This window comes from Aspergillus fischeri, genomic scaffold (genome assembly GCF_000149645.3).
Source record: "Aspergillus fischeri NRRL 181 1099437636245 genomic scaffold, whole genome shotgun sequence".
In the NCBI taxonomy this organism is placed as follows: Eukaryota; Fungi; Ascomycota; class Eurotiomycetes; order Eurotiales; family Aspergillaceae; genus Aspergillus; species Aspergillus fischeri.
In genome coordinates, this window is record NW_001509773.1 from 1569253 (window position 1) to 1592170 (window position 22918).

Consider the following 22918-nt stretch of genomic DNA (forward strand, 5'->3'; position numbering starts at 1 on the left):
ATAGATAAATACATAATATAAGAATAAAATAAAGGTTGACAAGCAAAAAAGAAAAAAGGAAATTCAGATCCATTTATCCTCGGTTCCTTCCCCTCGTCTTTGCTCTGTATTGCTCAGTGTATACGACTTCCTGTTGTCTATCTTAATCTCTATGTCCTTGTTTGCTCGTTATGCGGACATCATTCTTCCTTGCGCTTGCGTATATTGTCGCGAGTGTCTGGGCCGGAGGATATCAGGGATGCCTTGAGCGCGTGTTGTTGTTTTACGCCTACCAAATCGACGGGCTCAACGACCCCAAGGACCAAACCCTGGGCTTCCGGTGCAAGAAATGGGACGACAAAAGCAATAGTTGCGTGAATAATGACTGGGTAGCGTGCAAGGGCAAAGGCGGCGGCAGATGCAACTTCAATGAACTCATGGCCAGCCTGGGGAAATCACGTCCCACTGACAAACTGGTCGGCCCTCCCGGGGCAGATCAGAATACGGCAACGCCTGATATCCAAGAGACGGCGAAGGCGCTCTACAAGCAATACACGACCCCGCCAAACAAAAAAGTGACCAACTTCCCACCCTACAAGGCCATGAAAGGCGCGGACAGCAACTTTAACGACTACACTTTGAAACTCGGCAAAGTGGTCAACGACGCATGGCGCCACAAGACCGACGCAAACAAGAACCTGTGGGACGGATTCGATGCCAGTCTGGAGAAGATCAACATCGCGCGGGCGGGGGATCACGGTCCATTTCTCATCAAAGAGGTCGAAGCCAAGTTGGGGAAGCCAAACGGGATGGAGATCAAGTTGATGAATTTGGGCGACAACCCCATTTCGAACCCCACGACGCAATGGGAGACCGTCGACTGGAAGGCCACTGCTGATGCGGCCAAGACCAAAGGCATCAAGGATGTTGACAAACTCATCAGAGACGTTCGCACTCGCTGGTATACGAACGATAAATCAGCCGGTGACCACTATGCGGTCTTCAAGACGTATAAACGGATCGGAGACCAGGCGCGGTCGTGCCGAAAGTAGTGAGGAGACTGGCCGTCTGATATGGTTGAAGCCAATGATAGGAAAAGGAGAGAAAGCTATGTATTGAGGTTGCACTATGTACCTAATCTGGTGAGGGAAATTAACTGTGAAGCTGGTGTGTAGCGACTTCTGAGATATAAGTATCTTGAGACACCTTTTCTTGAATATTGAGCCACGGAATACAGCAAGTTCCACAAACTATAAGACAAGGGCATAAATAATTATTTAGGATCACCAAGTTGCCATCCATTCATCTGCCATCCTATCCAGGTCCTCGCCAACCGCAATCTGCCCAGTCTCCTTGTCAATGAACCTTATATTCTCTTTTGGGCATGGCCAGTAAACATACTCCCAGGCGTCCTGCCATGCCAGCAGGCCATCCTCGCAGATAACATGCATTTCCTCTAGATTAAAATACAAATGTAGCTCCTGGGACTCAGAGTGGAAAAAGGAGTCTGTATTCTCGCGCTGAATAGTAAGCCGGCGAATCAGCTGTCGTTCAGCCGGTTCAATTGTGTCGAAATAGGTATCTCCAATTGAGATCATGTCAATCTCAAAGTTCACCCAGACATACCGCGGCTCAACCCCTGAGGGGAACTTGAAGGCCTGTTGGTACAGCCCCTGGTTTCGGGATTCATGGCAGACCTGAAGGACCGCAGGCACTGGTGTTGATGAGGTTACATGCAGAATCTTGCCCCATAATCCGTTATCTTTCTTAACACGGACCTCAACAGTGCGTGGCTCGACTGTCAACTCCCAGATCCGAGAGCGAAGCTCAAAGGGGAGATGAGGAAAAAGGCGGAACGCGGCCATACTGCGCTGTGGTGGCGAGTTCAGCGACGGAACTTTTCAGTGGGGGCTGGGGGCGGTTCAGCTGATAGCGTGCCGCTTGGCGTCTTGGGAGGCAGAGAAATGCAACGTTAACAGGTAGGGAGAGCGACAGACAATTTTGAAAGGTTGACCAGAGGCGTTGGTGGAAGATGAGGAATGGACGCGGACAGAATAAGGGTAGTAGACGACGGAGTAGTAGTGCTATTTAGCGCCCTTTTCTAGCGTGTCTGCGTGTACGCATAGATGGCAAAGGAGTGTAGGATAGGCAGTGCCTTTGACTGCACCGATTGCGACAATACTGAGACATAATGATCCAGTCTGGAATGTATCGAACTGCATGTGCTGTAGTTGTCATGAGCAGACAGAACGGAGTACTCCGACAAACCCACTAGTTCAACTGCTCAAGGCAAAGACCTGGGCTCGGGCAGAGTCGAGTCAGTCGACCAAAAACCAAAAGATCAATAACGGGTTAATACTTTTTTATTGTTTTGTTATTAAATTTCATGGTTGAGCTTTTCCCAAAACCATTTTCTCTCCTCCCTCCCCACCCGAAGGACAGTATCTCGCCCTGTCTCTCCCCTCCCACAGCTCATTTAACCTATTCTCCATCTTCTCACGTTTGTCACCATTTACTCCGTCTGCCATGAAGTCTACCTTCCTCTCGATTGTGTCGCTGGTCGGCCTGCGCTTTTGCGCCGGCAGCCAAACTCCAGGATTGCAATGGGACCCTGACACAATCGCCTCCTGCGTCGAGTGGTATGACAATGACGAAGGTCTTACATGCGAGGAAGCCAGAAACTACTGGGGCATCACGCCTGAGCAATTCACCGAATGGAACCCTTCGGTCAGTCTCGACTGCGAGCCGTGGAGATATCAATCCTACTGCATCGTAACCCAGGAGAGACTGGACAATTCAACCAAGACAACCACAACATCCAGGCCAGCAAGCACTCCTACCACCACCCAACCCACCCTGGGCCCTTCTCCAACGGCATGGACTCCTTTGGGCTGCTACTTCGACGACCCCAAGCTGCTGCCGCTTCTCCAGACGCGCGTGAGCAAGGAGGGTGGCAACCCCGTGCTGACGATCGCCAAGTGCCAGAATGCCTGCTACCTCGCGGCGCTTACATTTGCAGGGGTCAAGGCCGGTAACGAGTGCTGGTGCAGTCCCTTCGTCGCTGGCGAGCACGCTCGTAACCAGACCGACTGTAACCTGCCCTGCACCGGTGACAAGAACGAGATCTGCGGCGGCAAGGAGTCCGTCAACGTCTTTGAGCCCGTCACGGCTGATGAAGATGAACCAGTGCACAAACCTACTACTACTACTACTACTACTCCTACTACTAGTACCAGTACTCCTACCCCTGGTACCAGTGGCGATAGTGGAAATGGTGCTAACGACGACCCTGCCAAGTCTGGGGCGATGAGGAACTTTGCACTATTTTAAGTGTATTTTACTACCGACCTTGGGTTATCTGGGTATGGTCTCGGGAACTCTGTATGTACAACCGCAGGAGAAGAAAAATAGAATACCCGTATTGTCCAGCCAACGAAGCCTAAACTGCATGAACAGATGGACTGGCATGAACAGATCCAATTTCCTACACGTCCTTTGGCTACTTGAATCAGCCCCTAGTCCGTTGAATAACCTGGATCAGACACACTATTGTCGCCTCCACAACGTGCACGAGATGATTGGCATCTCCTCTCGTCCAGAACTTGGCCTATCAATCCTAGGAGATAAGTATGTACTTGGCTAGGCTGTAGCCAAGCGAACCTCTCGCTTATACAAGTTAGTATGCTTTGTTCAGGGGGAAATATCTGCACATCTATCATAAACGCAGTTAAAGTTGAGACAGTCCGCTGACCAGTGGAGACTGCAGACTACTGTTCTAACGCCAAGTACCAAGCCTCGGGGCCAAGGGCTAGAGGATGAACATGCGCTGAGGCCCCTGGCTAGCAGTCCTTTGCATCTTAGACTAGTATTAAACAGGCAGCACCAGGGCAATGTTGAGCTCAAGACTAATGCTTAGCTTGCAAAGTCACGCCGTTAGTTTCGGCTTTTGTCCCGGTACAAAGTAGATGCCAAGCCCCAGCTCAACTGGTGCAGACAAGCCCACTGAACAGCATCTTTATTTCTTGCTTCTCTTCCCTAATATGGAGTAGCCTCTAACCAATGTAACAGTCTGCAAGGTATCATTCTTGGCAATTATTTGGCTCACAGCCAGTTATCACTGCGATCTAAGTCTGTCATGTGCTATCCATAAAACTCACTCAATAGGCAGGAAATCAGCCTCTGGAGCCAAGCCACTATAACACAAGAGAAAAATGCCTCAAGCCTTGGCAACGTTTTGTACGTCTCTGCAGTAGCATTGTACTTACCTGTGCTATCCTAGTTCATCGCTAGTTTGATACCATGTGTGTGACTTGGACAGAGCACCATCCTAACCCAACCTGAAGTGGGAAATGAATGGCAACTATTCCCTATCATCGGGTGTGTACCAGGAAATGAGGATTTTATTATGTTATTGTTATTGTTATTGTTGTTGTTCTCCAAATTTGAGAGAATGTAGCAAACACTTGAGATGGGCTGAACAAACTGGCAGACTCTCCTTCAGAGCTGTGCTCTGCCCAGGGTATCACGGTCTATACGACTTCCAGAAGGCGAATCTCTGATACTGAATTCTTTATCAGTCACTCACTCACTCAACATAAATTGACGCGACGATCACATCTCAACCACACGCTAAGGCAGTAGAGCCCTAAGCTTGAGTGCCCGACAAGCTAACATACAGGCTCCGCCTCAACGAAGCCATCTCAGAAGTCACGCAGGCAATCGAGAAGGTGGAAAGCGCTGGAGACCCGATTCTCCTGGTTTATATGAAGTGGGACTGGAGACGATCAAAGGCTTTGCGAAGTTCAAGAGAACTGGAGAATATCGGAACATATGGTTGAAAGTAGATGAAGCTGTCAACAACATTGCAAAGGACCAGAAGGCACTTGACAAGGCAAAGCAGGACCAAACAGATGGGGAGAGAACGGACAACTCTTTCGAGGACCAACAAAGCGCAGAACTGACAAAGGCTGTGGCTATTGCCTAGGAGGTCTTTGAAAACTCCGACGTTGCGGCTTGCTTCGGACTCGCAGATTCAGCTGTGGGGGATCTCCAACAATGATGCTGCCACCAAAGACATTACTACCAGATACACCAATTACCGAAAGAACGACGGCCATCACAGCCGCAACTGCGCCCAGGGTAGGGTCTTTGCCATCAAGCCTTATCAGCTTGCTGAAATCACCATGCTGTGGTATATTGTGAAGCTCATGCGTGCAAACATCCCTATTCCCACGCGCCAATCTTAGGCAGAGCTGGTGCAAATTCACCCATACGACGTGCTTTACGGGTGGAAACTGCTAGCCTTCTTTTGGAAACAGTCACGGAGGCAAGAAGACCAAAGGCAAACCTCAGAAAAGCACAGCTGCTTGGCCCATCTTTCATGTCCCCGGGCCTGATCATTTCGGGCTCTGGCTCCGTCCGAAATGCAGAGGATGAGATGACGTTGTACTAATGCTAGCCAGTCTTTGACGAAAACAAGCTTTGCCAAGTGTGACCAACCTGGCTTGTTTCATCCATTGATATTAAGGTGTATTTTCCTTCAACAAGCCTGGTTATTATTCAAAGAGACCTAGGTCATATCTTCTAAGCGCGATGCCTGGCCTGTTACATTCAGCTAGCCTTCGGGCATTATGAGACGGAATTACACATCATGAAGACGCAGAAGACTCTTTCAGAGTGATAGATTAGTTGCTCACGGTCACCAATGATCAGGAAAGCCTCGAATTCGCTCTACGACAGCAACAGGGAGGAATTGCGGAAGCTGAGACTTTCCACGCAATCTGATAAACTCAGTATTCTAGCGGTAGCTAATCTGCTAGACATACACCTCTAAATCACTTCTATATCTAGTTATCGTGACTCATGATACGTATGTGCTTGTTGTTGGCCTCTGGATCCACACTCGGACTCCAAAGCCCGCAAAAGCCGACAGTGCAGAATCCAAAGTACCCTAGAATAAGGAATGGCATGATCCTACTATCGGCAGGCTTAATATTGCAGGAGCCTGCAATACTTCTAAAAGATCATCTGTTAGTGGTTTCAAATGCACCGGTCTCATGACCAATCCAAAGTCAAATTCATTAAGTAAATGTCGTCATAACCCCGTCTCCTTATAAGACCGCTCCTATCCATCCATCGACATCAACCCATACCACGACTCCCCATCCTCTATACTGAAAAGCTACAACTACAGTGGTCACAATGAGCGAATTTCCAACCGCATTCCGCGCAGCCCAAGTCCTAGGCTTGACAGGCGCCGCCTGGCTCTCAGGTCCTTCCATCCCCCACCCTCAACATAACATACCAAACACTGAAACTAACATAAACAGGCAACATATTCTCCCTAAGCCTCATATCCACCCCTGCCCTCCTCCAATCCCTCCACGAAAAACAAGTCACCCCCTCCGCCGCCGCCAAACTCTGGGCCAACATCTACAACGCCGGCAAGATGCAGAACCCGCCCGTTGCGGCCGCCACCACCGCAGTCTTCTTCTACCTGGCCTGGTCTGTCCGTGATGGAACGGCGTTGTCGCTAGTTGCAGCGCCGAATAGTAGTTTCCTGTATGCTGTTTCGGGGGTGTTGACCGTGGGGATTGTTCCGTTTACGCTTGCGTTTATGATGGGGACGAATCGGTCGCTGGAGGCGAAGGTGGAGTCTAAGGATGAGATTGAGGCGACGAGGACGGAGGTCGAGTCGCTTTTGGAGAGATGGGGGGTGTTGAATGCTGTGAGGGGCGTGTTTCCTTTGGTTGGGGCGGTGGTTGCGGCGCTGGCTGCGATTCCTTGATCTTAGGTCTGCTTGTATTGTATTATGAGTGAGGTCTGTTATGCTAAGTATTGGAGTTTGTCGTTGGCGCCCGTGGCGTTGTGCTGTCCTTGATTCCAAGTGGTGAATTTATTGAAGGATTATCTTCTCTTTCTACCCGAGGCGATTGTATGTGAATGAAGACTAGAAATATGTCCCTCGATGAGACAGGTTGGAGTTGCTCCCACATTCTTCACTAAAGCTACGATTTCATTCTCATCCTCCAGACAGGGAGTGAACCTCTAAATCCTTCTGCTTATGACGTCCCCGACTGTGTTTTGTCGCTAGCTGCATGGGACGAGGTGACCATCGCTGTCCCGAAGACGAAGATGAGCGGTTTCCTCTTTGAACTTCTCTGAGTCGTCGTCATTAGATGGATACGGTGAGTGGGTTGTCGTCTGTCTTTGCACAGAGATAGTTGAGGGTGGATAGTGCAGCGTCGGCATTCGACGGATTACAAGGTGTCCACCCAGCGAGTTTATAAGTCTGAAGTATGCGTAACGCTCGCTGTAGTCAAATTTGAAAGTGTTCAATCGGAGATGCCATAGACCAGCTGTACAGTCGAGTCACCGGCCATCTGGCAACATATATTTAGAAGTGATGAATAGTAGAACGGTAGTTAGTTGGCCCACGCGTCATGATCGGACGAGGCATAGAGCCTCCCAGAATGCTGCTTATGAAATTCTCGTGGACCTTTCTTTGGTGTTGAGGAAACACAATGATGGTTCGGATGTCATGCGAGAGGGCAGCTCTTCTCTGCATTCTGCCCATAATCGAGACCTCAATCTAAGAGGTATCAAACAAAAGATTGTGTCGGATGCTCATTTGACAGACCGCTCATACCGCTGCAAAGCTGATTGGATCTGCTGCGTGAGGCCGACCTGCATCAGCACTTCTTGGATGTCCATGCCACGGTAAGGGTCAGTTCTCAGGACTACAATTTGTCCGCAAGCATAGTCCAGAAGATCGTCAGGGTAATGTCCGGGGCCCGTCGGAGCGAAGTGGAAATGTCATTGGAACCGGTGCTTAGTTGCTGTCATTCGAAGCCTCATGTGCTCGTCTCAGCGTTGTATTTTCTCCTGAAGGGTTAGCTGAGAACAAGCAATGAAATAGCCCGGCTTACCAATTCCAAAGATTTCTAGCTCTTGTCTACAGCTTTTGCTTCAACAAATAGTCTCTATACATGAGATTTGTTGGGGTTCGCCGAGGAAGAATCTGCCTGTCCTTGACCTCAAAATCGATGAAGGGCCGTCAATCCGCCAGTATAAACACGAATCCCTACTCGACGTGACAGACTGGCCATGAGGGATGCCATTGCGTGGAAGCACGCGCAATGAAGATCACAATTGGTTCCATGTCTTCTTCAAAAAAATTTTTGAAGAAAGAAACCCGAGAGTCAATACGGTTTCTTTAAGCGACACTAAGTATCTAGCAAAACAGTGCTCCTCGGCGGGAGCGCGGCGCGGACCGAGGGCGGGGGCAGGCAGCAAGGCGGCAGGCGGAGGCGGGGGCGGCGGCGCTGGCAGGGCGGCCGGTATGACGACGCCGACCAGGACGCCCCCCTGGTCGTGGACGTGCTGCGTCCCGCGCTGGTCGCAGTAAAGGCCCAAAGGCCGCGCACGTGGCGCAAACGGAACAAAAAACAAAACGGCTCTACCCCCGGGGGGGGGGAGCAATCACACTCTATATGACACAGTTAGCCCAACACTGGTATAGCCAGGAGAACGCAGACCCTACTCACCCAGTGAAAAACTGGAGTGCACGACGCCAGAAGCCCGCAGGGGCAGCCGCGGCCATCGGGGAGCCGGGCGCGGAGACAAACGGGGGGTTCGGAGTGCGGGCCAGGGGCGCTGGGGCCGACGCAGGGGGGGCACCACGCGGCAGAGCGCCGCCGCCCGCCAATTGTGCTTTTGAGGAAAGCAAATAAAAATAAAGAAGAGGAACGATAATGTAACAACTTGAGGAGTACGAGCTGGGTGCCCCGGGCCCAGAGGGAGAGGAGGAAGACTCCCTTCGGAGTTTGACGTCCTGCTTGTACAATCTCTTCAGGACGGTTCAAACTTGAAATGGTATCAGAAATATGTTTGATGAATTCATCTTCATGGGAGTTGCAGTTGCATTATAGAGCCGCTCCGGCGTCCTGGCAGCTACCTCAGCTGAAGACGACATTTTGATTTGGATGATGAAGCAAAGGCTGTGGGCAGCGGCAGGTTTATATCCTTATATCAACAATGACAGAAAGCTGAGTCTGGTGAATGTCAGCAGCTCATCAAAGCATGATAAGTCCTACTCTGTGAATGCACCAAAGAGCTGTAAAGATTGTTTAGGTTCCAGAGCCTTGTACTATTCTCATGCAAGTCGTGTCTAGTAGACTAAGACGCAGGCTTTTGTCAAAGAAGTGGATAGTCTTCCATGGAGCCCTGTCTGCTAATCTTAGGTCAATGTCCTCATCTGTAAGGCTCAATCATTCTGTGTTGGCAATTGGCATAGAAAGTCGTCACTAAGGATATGATTATCATATCCAAGGCTGAGGGAGTGAATGGAGTTGATCAAGTTGATGATAATCCCTGGTTGCAAAATCCAGGCCGCCTCAGGCACGAAACACTCATGGACAACAAACAGAGCAAACAAACAATGATAAGATAAGCGATAAGGGTGAGCTGATAAGGCGAGATTGAAATTGGACGACACTCCAACACTTCGTCATCGACTCATCCCTTGCTTACTACAGAATCAACATGGTGAGTTGACAATGGCCGCTCGTAATTAGAATTAAAGCTGACCAGAATAGCGCAGTCATTACCTATCCACCTGCCTCAAGGGGCGATTTTGGTCACTTCCTTCCAGCAGGACAACCCAACAAATTGGGGTCCCATTTAGGAAACCCAGTGGCCAGCCTAGACAATGGCCTGCTTTAACGCAACTACGCGCCGCTACGGTAGATGCTACTCAGAACGGTCCAAATCTCAGCGGATCCTCAACACCCACAGTGCGGGTACAAGGGCCGAGCAGCGAGGACCAGGACAACCACAAAGCCAACCTCATCTCCCAACTCAAGAGCATCCCCCAGGACACCAGCTCTCTACGCATCGAGGAAAACACCCCCTCAGACAAGGAATGGTCAATCCTCAGCGAGCACTTTATCAACATCCGCGACCTGGAAATGAACAGCGGGTACGACGAGGGCCTCAACGATAAAGAAATGCCCCTGCACTGGCCCCTCGAACGGCTGGAGGTCAGCTCCGCCGCGGGCGAGGTCATCCAGACACCCTTCATCCTGCAAGGCCGCGTAAAACATCTCGCTCTGATCTTCACCTCCGGTCTAAGATTCGAGGGTCCCACAAACGCAGAACTGCAGCGCACGAATCGCGAAGCCATCGATCGCGGCGACGCAACGCCGCGATATCTCACAGTAGATGAGGGGACACCCGCGGAGCGAAAGATCGAGGTGACGTATATCCCAGAACTGGTGGCGCAGTGGATGACAGACAAGTACTCCAAGCCCAACCCGCAGGTGGAGTCGGCGAACCGGCCCCCTGCGCAAGTCACCACGGACACGCTGGAGATTGTCGAGAACGATGCGCTGGATGCGTTCTGCCGGATGGCGGTGGCGTTGCCTCATGTGGTTGATAATCTGCAGACGCTGACGCTGCGCTCGACGCATGGGCTGGATTTCCAGTTTGCGAGGGAGAGTATGTTTGTGAGTGTGCTTCCGCATCTGCTGAATCTGCGGACGCTGCGGTTGAGCGTGGGCGATATTTTCGAGGATGAGCAGTATTTGCCAAACCTGTATACAAAGCTACCGCCGAATTTGTCGGCCCTCTACTTTCGGGGTCCCGCATCCCTGTGTCAGTCAGAGAAGTGGGAGAAGTGGATAGAGTCTTTTGCCTCGAAGGAGTATCTCCCCGAGCTGAAGAAGCTGGGATTCGTTCTCGACCTGCATTATGAGGGTGACAAGAATGGGAAGAAAGAGGTCCAGGCGCCAGAAGCGGTTCTCCGGGAAGCTCGAGCTGCTTGCGACCGGCTGTACGCCGTTGCAAAAGATCGTGGTATCACAATTGAGGCTATGCATGATGGGTGGGCCGACGAATTTGAACATCTCCGACAAGTGGATGATCGCTGGGGTGCCTTGTGAATTGCGAGCCTTGCTGATTTCTATTTACCTTAATCATTTCCGGTAGTCAAATTTAGCATCACGGCTTGTCCGTCCGTCTCCCTGAATCACCCGTTTGACTTGGCGGTGGGCTCGTACTCGTTTACCCACTTTTTCGATTGGGCCTTGATGAATCTCGCAGCTGTCGAACTCCCAAGGCAATTAATTAATAGATGCCAAAAATAATTAAGCTTGATTTCCTCAAAGACGAATCATCCTCGAGCATAATCAGGCAGAAGAATTCGATGATCGGGATGAACCGATGCTATAGCCCCTCTCCCTTCAACTGCCAAGTTTGGCTCCGCTCGTACTCGTAGCAGCCAGTCTCTAAATGGTGCGGTTCTAGTCTGATTAGCTTAGCCTGTGGTGTCCGTGTATCCGTTTGTCTGAACAGCTTAGATACGAATACGATTTGTTCCACATAGGGAATGTGTTGCGTTGGACCGTGTTACTTTTGTTCATGTATAAATAGGCGTAAGCACTTGCAGCCTTGCTGTAAGCTTAGCATCAGCACTGCTCATCAATCTAATAGATATAGATTTACCCTCAATCAAGCCTTTATTCTTGCGCTACATTCGGTTCATTCGACGTGTCTGTACACAGTCTACAAAATGGACACTATCTCCCCCGCCCCCAGCAGGAGCGGCAGCGACACAGAGAGCATAACCAGGTATGAGCAGCACAATCCATATGGCGTTGAATATAAATAGACCACTAATACGGAGTAACGAGGATAGCATCCCACCGCGCCAGAATAACCCCAAACACTCAAAAGAACAATCAGTGTTTCCCCTCGCGCACCCACCCCCAAAACCAACCCAACGCCTCCGCCTCACCCCCAAACTCCTCCTCCAAATCCAACACCTCTCCCCGAAATCTAATCGGCCTCTCCCCGTCCTCGAAGTCTGGCAACCTTCGCGCTTTGCGGCCCGGCCGTGCGCGACTTTTCCCAAGCTCCATGCGGGGGATATGTATATTACCCAGAGCGAGGCATACGCCTCGTTATCTGGCGAGAACCACAATCACAATCCAGGCTCAGAGGCAGAGGCGGATGCCAGCCATGAAGCAGTCGTCGGGGTGATCTACCACCCACCCGCACAGAAAACAAAAGCGAAAAAGGAGGGGCCGGAGCCAGCGCAGGCGGAGGTGGAGGTGCATTTCCCGCTGACAGGGCGCACGTGGTCCGCGAGTGTGACGGCCGGGGGCGGGTATCGGTTTCAGGGACGGGATGAGGCCGGAGTGTACGTGTTGGAGTGGAAGAGGCGGGGGGAGAAAGAAAGGAGTAGGTCGTTTTCTTCGTCGTCGACGGATCGGGCGCCGGGGCCCGGAGCGGACAGCAGATTCGTGCTGGGGATTGTGGACATGAGGACGCGGCGGGGGGCGCGGGTGGCATCGCTTACGAAAAAGGGGTTTGAGGTTGGATGTTGGGAGCGGCTGCCGCTTGAGGGGCTTCAGGAGTGTGTGGGCTCGTCTACGGATGAGTCTGAACTGTCAGAGGGGCAGTTCAGGACGGCTGTTAATACTATGGTTCTGTCGACGGGGGTTTGGGTTGCGGCGCAGGAGGGGTGGCTGGGTTGAGGTAGAGAAACAGTGCACATTAATGATTATGACGGTCATATTGAGATGTCTTCCACTGAATCTATGCGTCTACTTCGCTCCATAGATGGTGATGCCTTCCACCAGGGCCTTGATCTGCAAGGCCAACAACCGCGAATAGTACCGGCAGAGCGCCAGGTTGCCGCCCATAAACCAGAATCCGGGATGACCGCTCTGCCGCCAGATCGTGCGCATCTCGCCTTCCTCATTGAATCCCCAGACGCTATCGATGGGATCGGCGACTTCGTCACCGAAGATGGCCCGCGCTTGCGTCTTCATGTTCTGGTAGCCGGTCGCAAAGACGATCTCGTCCGCCTCCAGCTGCGTGCCATCTGCGAACTGAAGTCCGTGAGGGAGGACCTCGGTGATCTCCTGGCCCTGCTTGACCTTTATCTTGCCGTCCGCGATGAGCTGGCTGCCGCCCACGTTGATGTAGTAGCCGCCGCCCCGCGACAGGTACTTCATCAGGAGACCGGCGTTGTCCGAGCCCATATCGATCTTGAAACCGGCCTTGTCCAATGCTTGGAGGATCGCGGCATCGCGTTGATTCTGAGCGGCAGTCAACTTGATCTGCTGCGCCTTGAACAGCTCGCTAGGGATGCTCCACAGGTACAGGTCCGAGTCTTCGGTCGGGGGGGCGCCCTCCTCGTAGAGGCCCTTGAGCCCGATCTCGACAATCGATTCGGATGAAATCACACATGTGGTGCTCCGTTGCACTATCGTGACGTCGTATCCTTTTTCGTAAAAGTCCTGCGCAATGTCGTGGCCAGAGTTACCTGATCCGACGACCACCGCTTTCTTGCCCTTGGAAGCGGGATTCGCTTCGGTAAAATCGGAGCTGTGGCAGAGACGATCACCCTTGAACGACTCCATCCCCTTGAACCGGGGTAGACTCTTTTTTCCGGAATGGCCGGTAGCTTGGATGACGTGCTGTGGATGAAGGGTACGGCTCTCGACCGAGCCGTCGTCTCGTCGTCTTTCAAGAACGACCGTCCACTGCTTTTTATCATCGCTCCACGAAGATGATTTGAGCTTCGTCCGCGTCCACACGTTGAGTTCAAGAAGCTTGGCATACGCTTCGAAGAACTCGGCTAGCTTGTCCTTCGGGGTGAAGACAGGCCAACTCGAAGGGAAGGGCAAGTACGGCATATGATCGAACCACACGGGGTCATGCAGCACGAGTTGGTGATATCTCCGCCGCCAATTGTCTCCAATGCGGTCCTCCTCATCAATGACCAATGTGTCAACATCGAGCATCTTGAGACGAGCGGCAACCGTGAGTCCGGATTGACCGGCACCTGTCAAGTTAGCATCAAACGCTCGTCAATGAGAGACGGTGACGTACCAACGACCAGGACAACTGGGTTCTTTTCCTCAAATTCCAAGTCCGAGCTCCGTCTATCCTGCCAGTTTTTTCTGCCTAATTGCGCTCCGTGCTGCACACCCAGTGGTCGACCGGTGTTCACAGCCTCCTCATGCCCCTTGAGCTCCTGGAGGGCCGTGAAGATAGTGAAGATTTTCCAGACGCCGTCCTTCTCCGCCATGCGGACCACGCCCCTTCCACCCCCTACATCGTTTGCGAAAGTAGTGAAGAACTCCACACCGGTGACATCACCGAACGCATCAATTGGGCCGACATGAGGCGCACGGAAGGGCGATGACTGGTCAATATCAATCTGGGCCAGCCGTGCGGAATGCTCGAGGAAGCTGGCGATGTTCTCTCTGCCTTTGATGGTCCGGTAATCCCACGACAGACCTAAATGGTCCCGCCAGTAGGCGTCCTCAAGAAATATATCTGAGACGGCCTTGTAGTTCTTCTGCTTTAGAGCACTATTCAACCGATCAATCGCCTCTGAAGCGACCTTGGCTGCATCGACAGATGTGGAGGAGGCAGTTTGGGGGAACTTCCCAACGGGGACATTGAAAGAGCCGGGTTCAATTCGATCCTTGGAGGGGTGATCAGTGATGGGGACAGTCATTTTGTCAGTATCGGGTAGAAGAGGAGTAGACAAGAGACAATGGATCGATATCGACTCGAGCAATTGCTCCTTAAGACTTAAGATCGACAGTGAGTAATCAGAAATTGCGGGGTAACGTCAATCCCCAAAATGGAAAAAACACACGCTCCCTAGGCTTCAACGCTGTCTGGGCAATGTCGAATACCTCTTGAAAGGAGATGAGATGACTGACGACACGTATTTGTATCACAGCAGTCCTTAGCCAGTTCTATTGGACGAAGCCTGGTTCTGGCGTGCTATACAGTGGAGATCATTGCATGAGATATATGCATGTGCTGAATTTGTTCCCGCAATTCAATTGAACTACACGTTCAATTGGTCATGCTGTATGCATTGAACTTGTACGGACAGCAATTGCAGCATTTCCATGACAGCTAACTAGCTAATGCGTTGAGAATCAGCTCATATGATGGGGCATCTGCGGGGTTACGTGAGGGGACATCATTTGTATGAATTTGGAGGGAAGTCCTGGCGGTCGTGCATGTCGTAGATACTAGCCAGAAGACACGTCAGACGATCTCGAGCGAGGACGCTTCCTGATTAATCGTCGAAGCGGTCTAAAGTGGATCGATGCGGAGACTATATCCCCAAAAACTAAAAAGAAATGCTCACAAGCGGATTTGAACCGCTGACCTCATGATTACTAGTCATGCGCTCTACCAACTGAGCTATGCGAGCTGGTAGATATTGTATGGGTCTGTGTAAGACTTTATGAGCCTGAATTTACTCCATCAGAATGTCGATATGAGTGTTGACATATCTCCTCATATGAATTGTCTTCAGTTCTTGTATACAGGAGCAGAGTTCTTTAGACTGTGATACTGCTATAAATGCATAGACCCGACCTATTTATCCGATCCCTGTGTTCAATCCAAGTTCTGATTAATATCTCCTTTGTGCGCATCGCGAAGGGATATATATATTTGTGATCTAGTGATATTTAAGCAAAGCAGACGCATGCAGTAAATTAACACAGTGTGGCCAAAAGGTGAAAATACTAATACTAATGTTTGAGAACACCCAAGGTAGCAATTACAATAACCCCATTCAAATAGTCTACGGAGCATTAGTGTACCCAAACTAAGCAAATACATTATCTCATACTCATCGCCACGGGCCTGACCCATAACTAACTAGCCATATACCTCTAGGCTTATTACATGTAAGCATCATGCATTTTTAGTGTATTTAAATGTGGCGTACCCAGACATAACATACTAAATTTCTTGCTGCTTTCTGTCTCAGCCCTGCGCCCTGTCTCAGTTGATGGCCACGTGCCCTACGCCCTGTCCGCATAAAGCCATCACCCTGCCTCTGCAAACCTTGCTTCTACATTCCCCTTGTCCCGCAAGCATTAACTCTGCCGCACTAACCGCAGTCCAAGACAAGTTCCAGCAAGACAGGGCTCAAATTGGGCTCAGGGCCTGCTGTCTCTATTTCATGGTTGACAGAAGCGTCTCGCCCCAATGCACAAGACCAACCCACGCAGTGCGCAACCCGATTCGCTTCCTTTTCTGAACTCGCCCCGGAGGAGCTGGCCTGGCTTAGACGAGTGATATTTTTGGCTTCTAACTAGCTTAGTTTAGTAGTGCATGGAGCACATCATAATTATCCATGACGTGTAGTTGTCCTGAATAATCGTGCAGGGTGATCCTGTGCTTTGAGTGTTCGCTTCTGCCCATTCCACTTGCATGCGTGAGCGTTCGGTTATTTTCAAGAGTCCTGTACTGAATCACTCCTTAGATTAAGAATAACCATGAGCATAGTATTAAAACTAGTTAAATGAGTGTTCCATTATACGCAATCAATCAAAGCCATCGCGAGCAGCTTCCATAACCGGCCTCTGCCGTTCTGCCCTTGGATATGTTGAATATCCGTCGAGCCCAATGTTTGTACCCCGGTTGAAGGGGTACACATTCTAAATCGGTCAGTTACTTCTTCTTGTGACCTTTGGCAGCCTCGCTATCAGGCGGGGGACCCTGGGTGTAATGATTGTCCCGGCCCTGGGTGTAGGTGACCGAGGTTCCGGGGAGTTGGGTGAAATCCACATCCAAAACTGGTCCAATCTCCGTGATGTTGACCACGGTTTCGGGCTCATACTCACCAGTGCCAATGTAATACTTGACGATTGGCTGAAAGTAGAAGTCGTAGCTGGGACTTGCGGGCACGGTCGCCACCGGGACGATACCCTGGGTGGAAGGACCCCGAGCCCCCATACCAATGAAGATATTAGCTGCATCTTGTAGATTAGCTGGACTGCCAGTTCTCACAGAAACGATCAGGAGGAGGACTTACTCTCAGTGGGATAGTCAAACGTCCCATCACAGGAGATGCAATAGGCATTGGGCTCGGTCTTCTGAGTCTGACTGACGTTCTCCCAACTGGGATACTCGCCGCTCGAGGTGGTCAACACACAGGGTGCCGGGCTGCTCCGGGGGCGTTTCACCACTAGAAAGGGTGACTGACGCTGCGGAACCCGTAGTGACCTTGACCTTGTCGGCGAGCGGAGTAGGGTTCGTTCCCAGCACAGCAAAGAACTCATCGGTCATCTCGAAGGTGACCTGGGAGTCATTACCGCTCGCAATTTGTCCAGATGACTGGTAGACGTTGGCATAGACATCGGGCTGGCCATCGGGAACAGGCACAGTCTGGAAGAGAAGATAGTTGCGTGGCGCGCCACTGTAGTTGTACACCTGGATACTGTAGGTCGTGGACATTTTGGTAGAGTTGATTTTCTCGAGAAGAATCAAGTTAATCAGTTATAGGTATCTGGTACGGGGCGTCCTGGAAGTTAGCGACATTCAAGCTGATTTTATACTCGATGACCTCAACGTCGAATGCGCCAACAGCTACGATGATGCCCCACGCCCTCGTCTGCGCAGCACTAGAAGCTTGATGCTGCACTCTAAGCCACCGAAAGCACCACAGAACGAAAATAGATCATCATCTGGTCATGAAGAGTTGCCACAGGATCATTGTTTGGTATTCACCATAAGTCGAACAGCCCTAGCAAGGTAAAGGATGACTGCTATTTACCGCATCAGCATCTGCTCATCGATCTAGCACTGACACTCACAACCCTGGTCAAGAGGTCAGCAACACGCGTGCATATGCTAATCTGACTTTTTTGATCAGCCATGGAACTCATGTTTCTCATGGTTCGCATCAAGAACATGGTTCAGTTTGGCCGTAGAAGTCTCATGATTTGATACTTGAGAGAGCCCAGCTTGCAACTTTGAAGCTCAGTGAAATCCTTGCAATACGACTTCAGCCGTATGCGCCCTGCCTCCCAAAGAAGACAATGCAGGCAGGTGGTCAATAGGAGGCAAGACACTCTATATTCCGTCTCCCTTAGCTGCATGCGCAGGGAAGTGTAATTCATGTTTGCCTTGTTGTCCGCCTCGAACTTTCTTAATTAGGGCGCAAGGGAGACAAACAAGTCAGTCTGCTCTGAATGCTGCTACCCCTCAAGAACCGCAGGCTGGCCTTATTGCCGAGACCTAGGCCGTGGCTCGAGAGCGATCATGCTCTGAGGCTTCAGGAACGCTATTCCGATTGCGTGAAGAAAAGAAGGCGCATCATGAGTCCTTGGATACAACTGCCTCACCTGATCAGTCTCTCCCAAGGTCTGCCATGTCAATCGCTAAATGGAAATCTACAACCTCCACAGTCTAGACCGAGTTTCAATATCACGTCTATTACCGCGTGATACGCATGTCGTTGGACAAGTGAAATCCCCCATGATAATATCCAAGCCCGGAGACGTGTGCTCCATACTCCCCGTAGGCGCCAGGTGGAGGACATATTTAAACTGTATATTGAGCAGGCGCCATGCTCAATGCCCAGCTAAGTGGTCCAGTGTTCGCGTATTGGACTGAAGTACCCCGATAACCAAGATGTCGTCCTTTACTATTCAAGTCCTTAACAACAGCAGAAATAACCAAGTCTACTCCCTCTTCTACCAGCCCTTCTCGGCTTCTGGATATGCACCTCTCGCGTGCGTCACTCAGAAATCAACGACGATTGCAAACAACTACGCCGCCACATTTACCATCGATTTACCGACTGCTGTCGTCTGCGGCACCAGCCCCAATCAGCCCCTGGGTACCGGGGTGAACGTCAGCATCCAAGAGTCGACCGTTATAACCCCCCCGGAGGTGGTACGTGTAAATATCCAAAACAACAGTCCTTACTTCCCGCCGCCCACACAAGAGACAACAGCGGTAGGTAACTGGGCAAGAATAGTGACACAAAACTATAACACAAACCCTACCGGTGAGCATCCATTCTAACACCGCTTAAAGGCTGTACTGACCAGGTCTCCAGCACACGTGTTTTGCGGCCTGGGGGTCGTCTCCCCGGGCTCGGGACAGATTGTCCCCAGCTGTGTCTGGGAGATCCAGCCGAACACGCCCTATGCCATCCTTACTCCCCCGCAGCAGCCGGTGTTTTATATTTCTAGCGATTCGTCTTTGGATGTTGGGACGATCACCGCGGCGACGTCTAAGGATGCGACTGTTGATTTCACAGACACGGGAGATAATTTTTGTTTGGTCACGCAGATGAGTAATAATACTTTCAAAGTGGCTCCTCCATCTGATGTTAAGACATAGGGCGTTGGCTTGCTACGCGGAATTTGATGTATCTTAATCATTTTCATAGTGTAGTGATTATACTTGTTGTGTGGTCAGGCTTCTACAATTGCAGGTAGTCTTGTAAAGTCTCATTCCTAGAATTGACAATGGGTTAGTCACCTGGACTGACTTATATCTCCTATAAATCTATGACTGGCCTGTCCTTGATCTCCAAGTAGACGAACCATCGAATGTGCTTGTGGTGTATTTGAGTTTGATGCAATTTAGATCACTAGGAAAAGGTATACCATATAGACAAAGACGGCAGATTCTAAGAATAACTGGCATCATTGGTCTAGTGGTAGAATTCGTCGTTGCCATCGACGAGGCCCGTGTTCGATTCACGGATGATGCACTTATCTTTTTTCCCTTTCTGACTCTCTTTTCAGCCCTCACTTTAAGGTTTTTTTCCCAGCTACTCATTCTTGATGATCGACTACATCGTCAATCTTAATATTTGACGGTACAGATGACTAAAACTTCAGACAGCTTGTACTGGCTTATGGCCAGTGTACATGGCAATTCAGCATGCGTAGTCTTCCCTCTTCAACCACATCATTATAACCAATTGACTCCTTCCGGTCCTCAGGGCCGGTTAAACCCCTCTGGGATTACACAACCCCATCTCCATCGGCCTATCAGATGACGCTGCATACCCTGTACACGGTACAGTGTACAACACCCCAGCCTCTCTTGACTTTCAGTCGAGCGACGCAAACTGAGTACAAGCCTGATATGCTATAAAGCGATATCCTTCAACTGAGAGAGGTTCTTAACCTCGTCCATCTGAGATACGGCAGATTGACATATGTCCGTTTATTATCCATCTATCCGAATATTTTGGTATGGTCAAGAAATGGAAAAGAAATATATACAAGAGAAGGTAGAAGTGTCCAAAAATCAATGAAGCTCGTACGAAAACGCCGACACCTGCACCGGCCGCGTGGGCTTCTTCACCGCATACCGACTCCTCCACCCCAGGCGACCCAGCGCCAGCGTCTCAAGCGACTCGTGCCTCCCGCCCCAGAACTGGCCTTTGCCGGCGGCGTCGCGCTGGACGGGCGGGATCCAGAAATGCGTGACGGCGGCGCCGAGGATCATGCACGCGCTGAAGACGATCAGGATCCAGCCGTGGCGGATGGTGGGCTCCTCGCCGGGTCCGGTGCCGAAGTTGTAGTACGACGAGAAGACCTGGACGAGGATGGAGCCGAGCTTGCCGGCGCCGGCGCTGATGCCGTGGCAGGTGGCGCGGTAGCGCGTGGGGAAGACTTCGGCGGGGATGATGTATGTTGTTGCGTTGGGGCCTGACTCGTCAGTTCCGAGGCATCTAAGTGGGGAGGTTGGGGGGGGGGGGGGGCTTTATGCGTACCAAAGTTGAACAGGAGCTGTCCGATGATGTATAGGATGACCGCCACGGGCCCTTCTTTGTGGACGGTGATGAACATTGTGCCGAGGGCGATAAAGTGTGCGGCCAGGGCGAGGAAGCCGTACTTTTGCAGTGCGGTGCGGTCGACCTTGTGGCTGCAGAGGATCATGAGCAGGCCGCCGACGAAGCTGCCGATGTTGAGGATGACGAGCGCGTGGATCGAGCTGTTCATGAACATTTCAAAGACGTCGGCGTTGGGATCGTCGTCGGTTTTCCACACGGGCGCCCGGCCGTGGATGTTCAGGGATCCCCACGTTTTGGCCAGGAACTGCGGGCTCGAGAGTCCGATGCCGTAGAAGCCAAAGTCGAGCAGGAGCCAGGACAGTGCGGTGCCGACGAGGGTGCGCCAGTTGCCTTCCGTCCAGAAGTACTGGGTGATGTCCTTGCGGGTCAGATGCCAGTGCGAGTTGAGGGTGGCGGGCTGGAGGATCTCGGTCTGCGAGGGCGAGCGGCCTTCGCTGAAGCACTGGCTCGTGACGGACATGGCCGGCATGGGGAGGTCCCTCCAGGTGTCATCGGGGTCCAGAGACGGGGTCTCGTTGAAGAGGGTGGTGGCGTCGAACTCGGCCTTGACGGGGTCGTCCTCGATCTCGAGCAGGAAGCGAGGCGTTTCGGGGATGACGACTCGGAAAAGCGTCGCGATCACACCAGGCACGACGCCGATTCCCACTACCCACCGCCACATGATATCAAAGGTGCGGATGAGGTCGTCGTGCTGCTGGTTCTTGTTGACGGCCACCACGATCAGGGTGACGATGTTTCCCGCGATTTGTCCCAGTGGTTGCATGAAGAAGACGCTGGCCATCATGCGGGCGCGATGCTTGGCCGGAGCGAATCTAACACCGTTAGCCTTGGGCTTCTGTAACCAAATGCATAACCTACTCCGAGGTGATGACAGCACTGAGGGGATAATCCGCCCCGACTCCAATCCCAACCACCAGTCTCCACCAAACCAACCAGGCAAACACATCCATGCTCCCATTCTCTCCGGTTGAGGACATGACGACGCCCAGCGTTGACGTGATCAGCAGCATCAGCTCCACCCCGTACATCTTCTTCCGCCCGTTGCGGTCCGCCAGATAGCCAAAGAGGACCTGTCCGAAGAGCGTGCCGGCCAGAGTCGCGATATTGATGTAGGTGAGTTTCTTGGACGAGGGGTTATTCTGCCAGTAGACGTAGCTGACCATGGGGAGGGCCATGTTACTCGCGAAGAGCTGCCACAGTTGAGTCCGAGTCCGTTTTAAGCATCTGGCTGACTTACTGTATATCCATCGAGAAAGAAGCCGACACCGGCCACGAAGACGACAATCCATTGATACCCTTGTCTATCGATCGTCTCGTAGATTTGTCGCATGCGAACATGGCGGTCCTACAATCAGAACCAGATCAGCCTTGCACCAGCCTCTGAATATGAGACAGACATACCTGCTCATGGTCAAAATCCTGAGCCCGATCGGTCTTATACAACCGCTTGATCTTGCCCATATTGATGAAAATGATGGATTAATCAATCGACATGATCACAATCACGATGGATCTTTACATTCGATCTAGAGATGCAGGCTAGATAAGAGAAATCCGCCAGTCCAGCAATCGGCCCACGGGGCTATTAGCCCTAGCACTGACCACCTGAGGGGTTCGCCTTTGGCCTCGTGAAAGGAGAATAAAAGAAAAGAAAAGAAAAGCAATATGTGCTCTAGCTAAGCTAGCCTACCCAGTCATCCACCGAGCCGCCACTGACCTGACCTGACCTGACTCGAGGACATCTTTGGAGCAGTCACGCCAGACGACCTGGACAGAGAAATATCCATGTTAGCATATCCAGCCGTTATTGGCCTCGCTCAGTGCTCGCTATCACTAAGCTCCCGGGCCTAAGGACCCAAGGCCTGCACGTGCGGTGATGCCGTGTCACCACTGGCCCGTTGAGACCCACATATCACCGCTGTCACGACAAGTAAGTTACTTAGACGAGGCACTGGTGAAATCAACCGATAGAGATCTATTATCTGTCTCAGTACGAGGACACGAGTTCCTGGCTACCAAGTGAGACCGGACCATTACGGGAGGTCATCCTGTTGCAGTTGCACATGTCTTGGCGTTATGGCGCGTCTCGAACAATGGCAATGACATAACAATACTCCTAGGGGTTCTACAGACAGTGGGGTACTCCCATAAATCAGTACGAAGATAGCCTTGTCTATGCACTCCATATGATATGACTCCGTATTCTACTCCACGTGTAGGATCTAATCGAAACACGCGAAGGATTCGTCGGCGATGGTCACCGGGAACTAGGTCCTTCGTACT

The 22918-nt window shown here is 51.4% G+C and overlaps 10 protein-coding genes and 2 non-coding genes across 12 annotated transcripts, besides 5 other annotated features; 7 read left to right on the plus strand and 5 right to left on the minus strand.

Moving 5' to 3' along the window:
- Positions 1-170: 170 nt before the first annotated feature.
- NFIA_106850 (uncharacterized protein) lies at positions 171-1031 on the plus strand (the record flags this gene model as incomplete). The annotated part of the gene is made up of 1 exon (XM_001267092.1): positions 171-1031. One exon carries the CDS (start codon positions 171-173, stop codon positions 1029-1031), a length of 861 nt encoding a protein of 286 aa, XP_001267093.1.
- Positions 1032-1252: 221 nt separating this feature from the next.
- On the minus strand, positions 1253-1844 carry NFIA_106860 (2EXR domain-containing protein; the record flags this gene model as incomplete). Its single annotated transcript, XM_001267093.1, has 2 exons — positions 1253-1285; positions 1314-1844. The coding sequence occupies 2 exons, from the start codon at positions 1842-1844 to the stop codon at positions 1253-1255; spliced, it is 564 nt and encodes a 187-aa protein (XP_001267094.1).
- A 661-nt stretch (positions 1845-2505) lies between these two features.
- On the plus strand, positions 2506-3309 carry NFIA_106870 (WSC domain-containing protein; the record flags this gene model as incomplete). The annotated part of the gene is made up of 1 exon (XM_001267094.1): positions 2506-3309. One exon carries the CDS (start codon positions 2506-2508, stop codon positions 3307-3309), a length of 804 nt encoding a protein of 267 aa, XP_001267095.1.
- Positions 3176-3207: a microsatellite.
- Positions 3176-3224: a microsatellite.
- Positions 3310-4385: 1076 nt separating the features above from the next.
- Positions 4386-4413: a microsatellite.
- Positions 4414-6180: 1767 nt separating this feature from the next.
- NFIA_106880 (DUF1772 domain-containing protein) lies at positions 6181-6766 on the plus strand (the record flags this gene model as incomplete). The annotated part of the gene is made up of 2 exons (XM_001267095.1): positions 6181-6250; positions 6309-6766. The coding sequence occupies 2 exons, from the start codon at positions 6181-6183 to the stop codon at positions 6764-6766; spliced, it is 528 nt and encodes a 175-aa protein (XP_001267096.1).
- A 2756-nt stretch (positions 6767-9522) lies between these two features.
- On the plus strand, positions 9523-10919 carry NFIA_106890 (uncharacterized protein; the record flags this gene model as incomplete). The annotated part of the gene is made up of 2 exons (XM_001267096.1): positions 9523-9525; positions 9576-10919. The coding sequence occupies 2 exons, from the start codon at positions 9523-9525 to the stop codon at positions 10917-10919; spliced, it is 1347 nt and encodes a 448-aa protein (XP_001267097.1).
- A 629-nt stretch (positions 10920-11548) lies between these two features.
- NFIA_106900 (uncharacterized protein) lies at positions 11549-12515 on the plus strand (the record flags this gene model as incomplete). Its single annotated transcript, XM_001267097.1, has 2 exons — positions 11549-11607; positions 11675-12515. 2 exons carry the CDS (start codon positions 11549-11551, stop codon positions 12513-12515), a joined length of 900 nt encoding a protein of 299 aa, XP_001267098.1.
- Positions 12516-12584: 69 nt separating this feature from the next.
- On the minus strand, positions 12585-14512 carry NFIA_106910 (flavin-containing monooxygenase; the record flags this gene model as incomplete). The annotated part of the gene is made up of 2 exons (XM_001267098.1): positions 12585-13831; positions 13879-14512. The coding sequence occupies 2 exons, from the start codon at positions 14510-14512 to the stop codon at positions 12585-12587; spliced, it is 1881 nt and encodes a 626-aa protein (XP_001267099.1).
- Positions 14513-15156: 644 nt separating this feature from the next.
- NFIA_106920 lies at positions 15157-15229 on the minus strand. The gene has a single exon. It is a non-coding gene; the product is annotated as a tRNA-Thr (tRNA).
- Positions 15230-16482: 1253 nt separating this feature from the next.
- Positions 16483-17268, minus strand: NFIA_106930 (uncharacterized protein; the record flags this gene model as incomplete). The annotated part of the gene is made up of 2 exons (XM_001267099.1): positions 16483-16784; positions 16923-17268. 2 exons carry the CDS (start codon positions 17266-17268, stop codon positions 16483-16485), a joined length of 648 nt encoding a protein of 215 aa, XP_001267100.1.
- Positions 17269-18447: 1179 nt separating this feature from the next.
- Positions 18448-19164, plus strand: NFIA_106940 (uncharacterized protein; the record flags this gene model as incomplete). The annotated part of the gene is made up of 2 exons (XM_001267100.1): positions 18448-18826; positions 18878-19164. 2 exons carry the CDS (start codon positions 18448-18450, stop codon positions 19162-19164), a joined length of 666 nt encoding a protein of 221 aa, XP_001267101.1.
- Positions 19165-19469: 305 nt separating this feature from the next.
- On the plus strand, positions 19470-19540 carry NFIA_106950. The gene has a single exon. It is a non-coding gene; the product is annotated as a tRNA-Gly (tRNA).
- A 545-nt stretch (positions 19541-20085) lies between these two features.
- Positions 20086-22096, minus strand: NFIA_106960 (phosphate transporter; the record flags this gene model as incomplete). Its single annotated transcript, XM_001267101.1, has 5 exons — positions 20086-20489; positions 20555-21447; positions 21494-21825; positions 21873-21980; positions 22037-22096. The coding sequence occupies 5 exons, from the start codon at positions 22094-22096 to the stop codon at positions 20086-20088; spliced, it is 1797 nt and encodes a 598-aa protein (XP_001267102.1).
- Positions 22097-22265: 169 nt separating this feature from the next.
- Positions 22266-22296: a microsatellite.
- Positions 22297-22347: 51 nt separating this feature from the next.
- Positions 22348-22367: a microsatellite.
- The last annotated feature ends 551 nt before the right edge of the window (positions 22368-22918 follow it).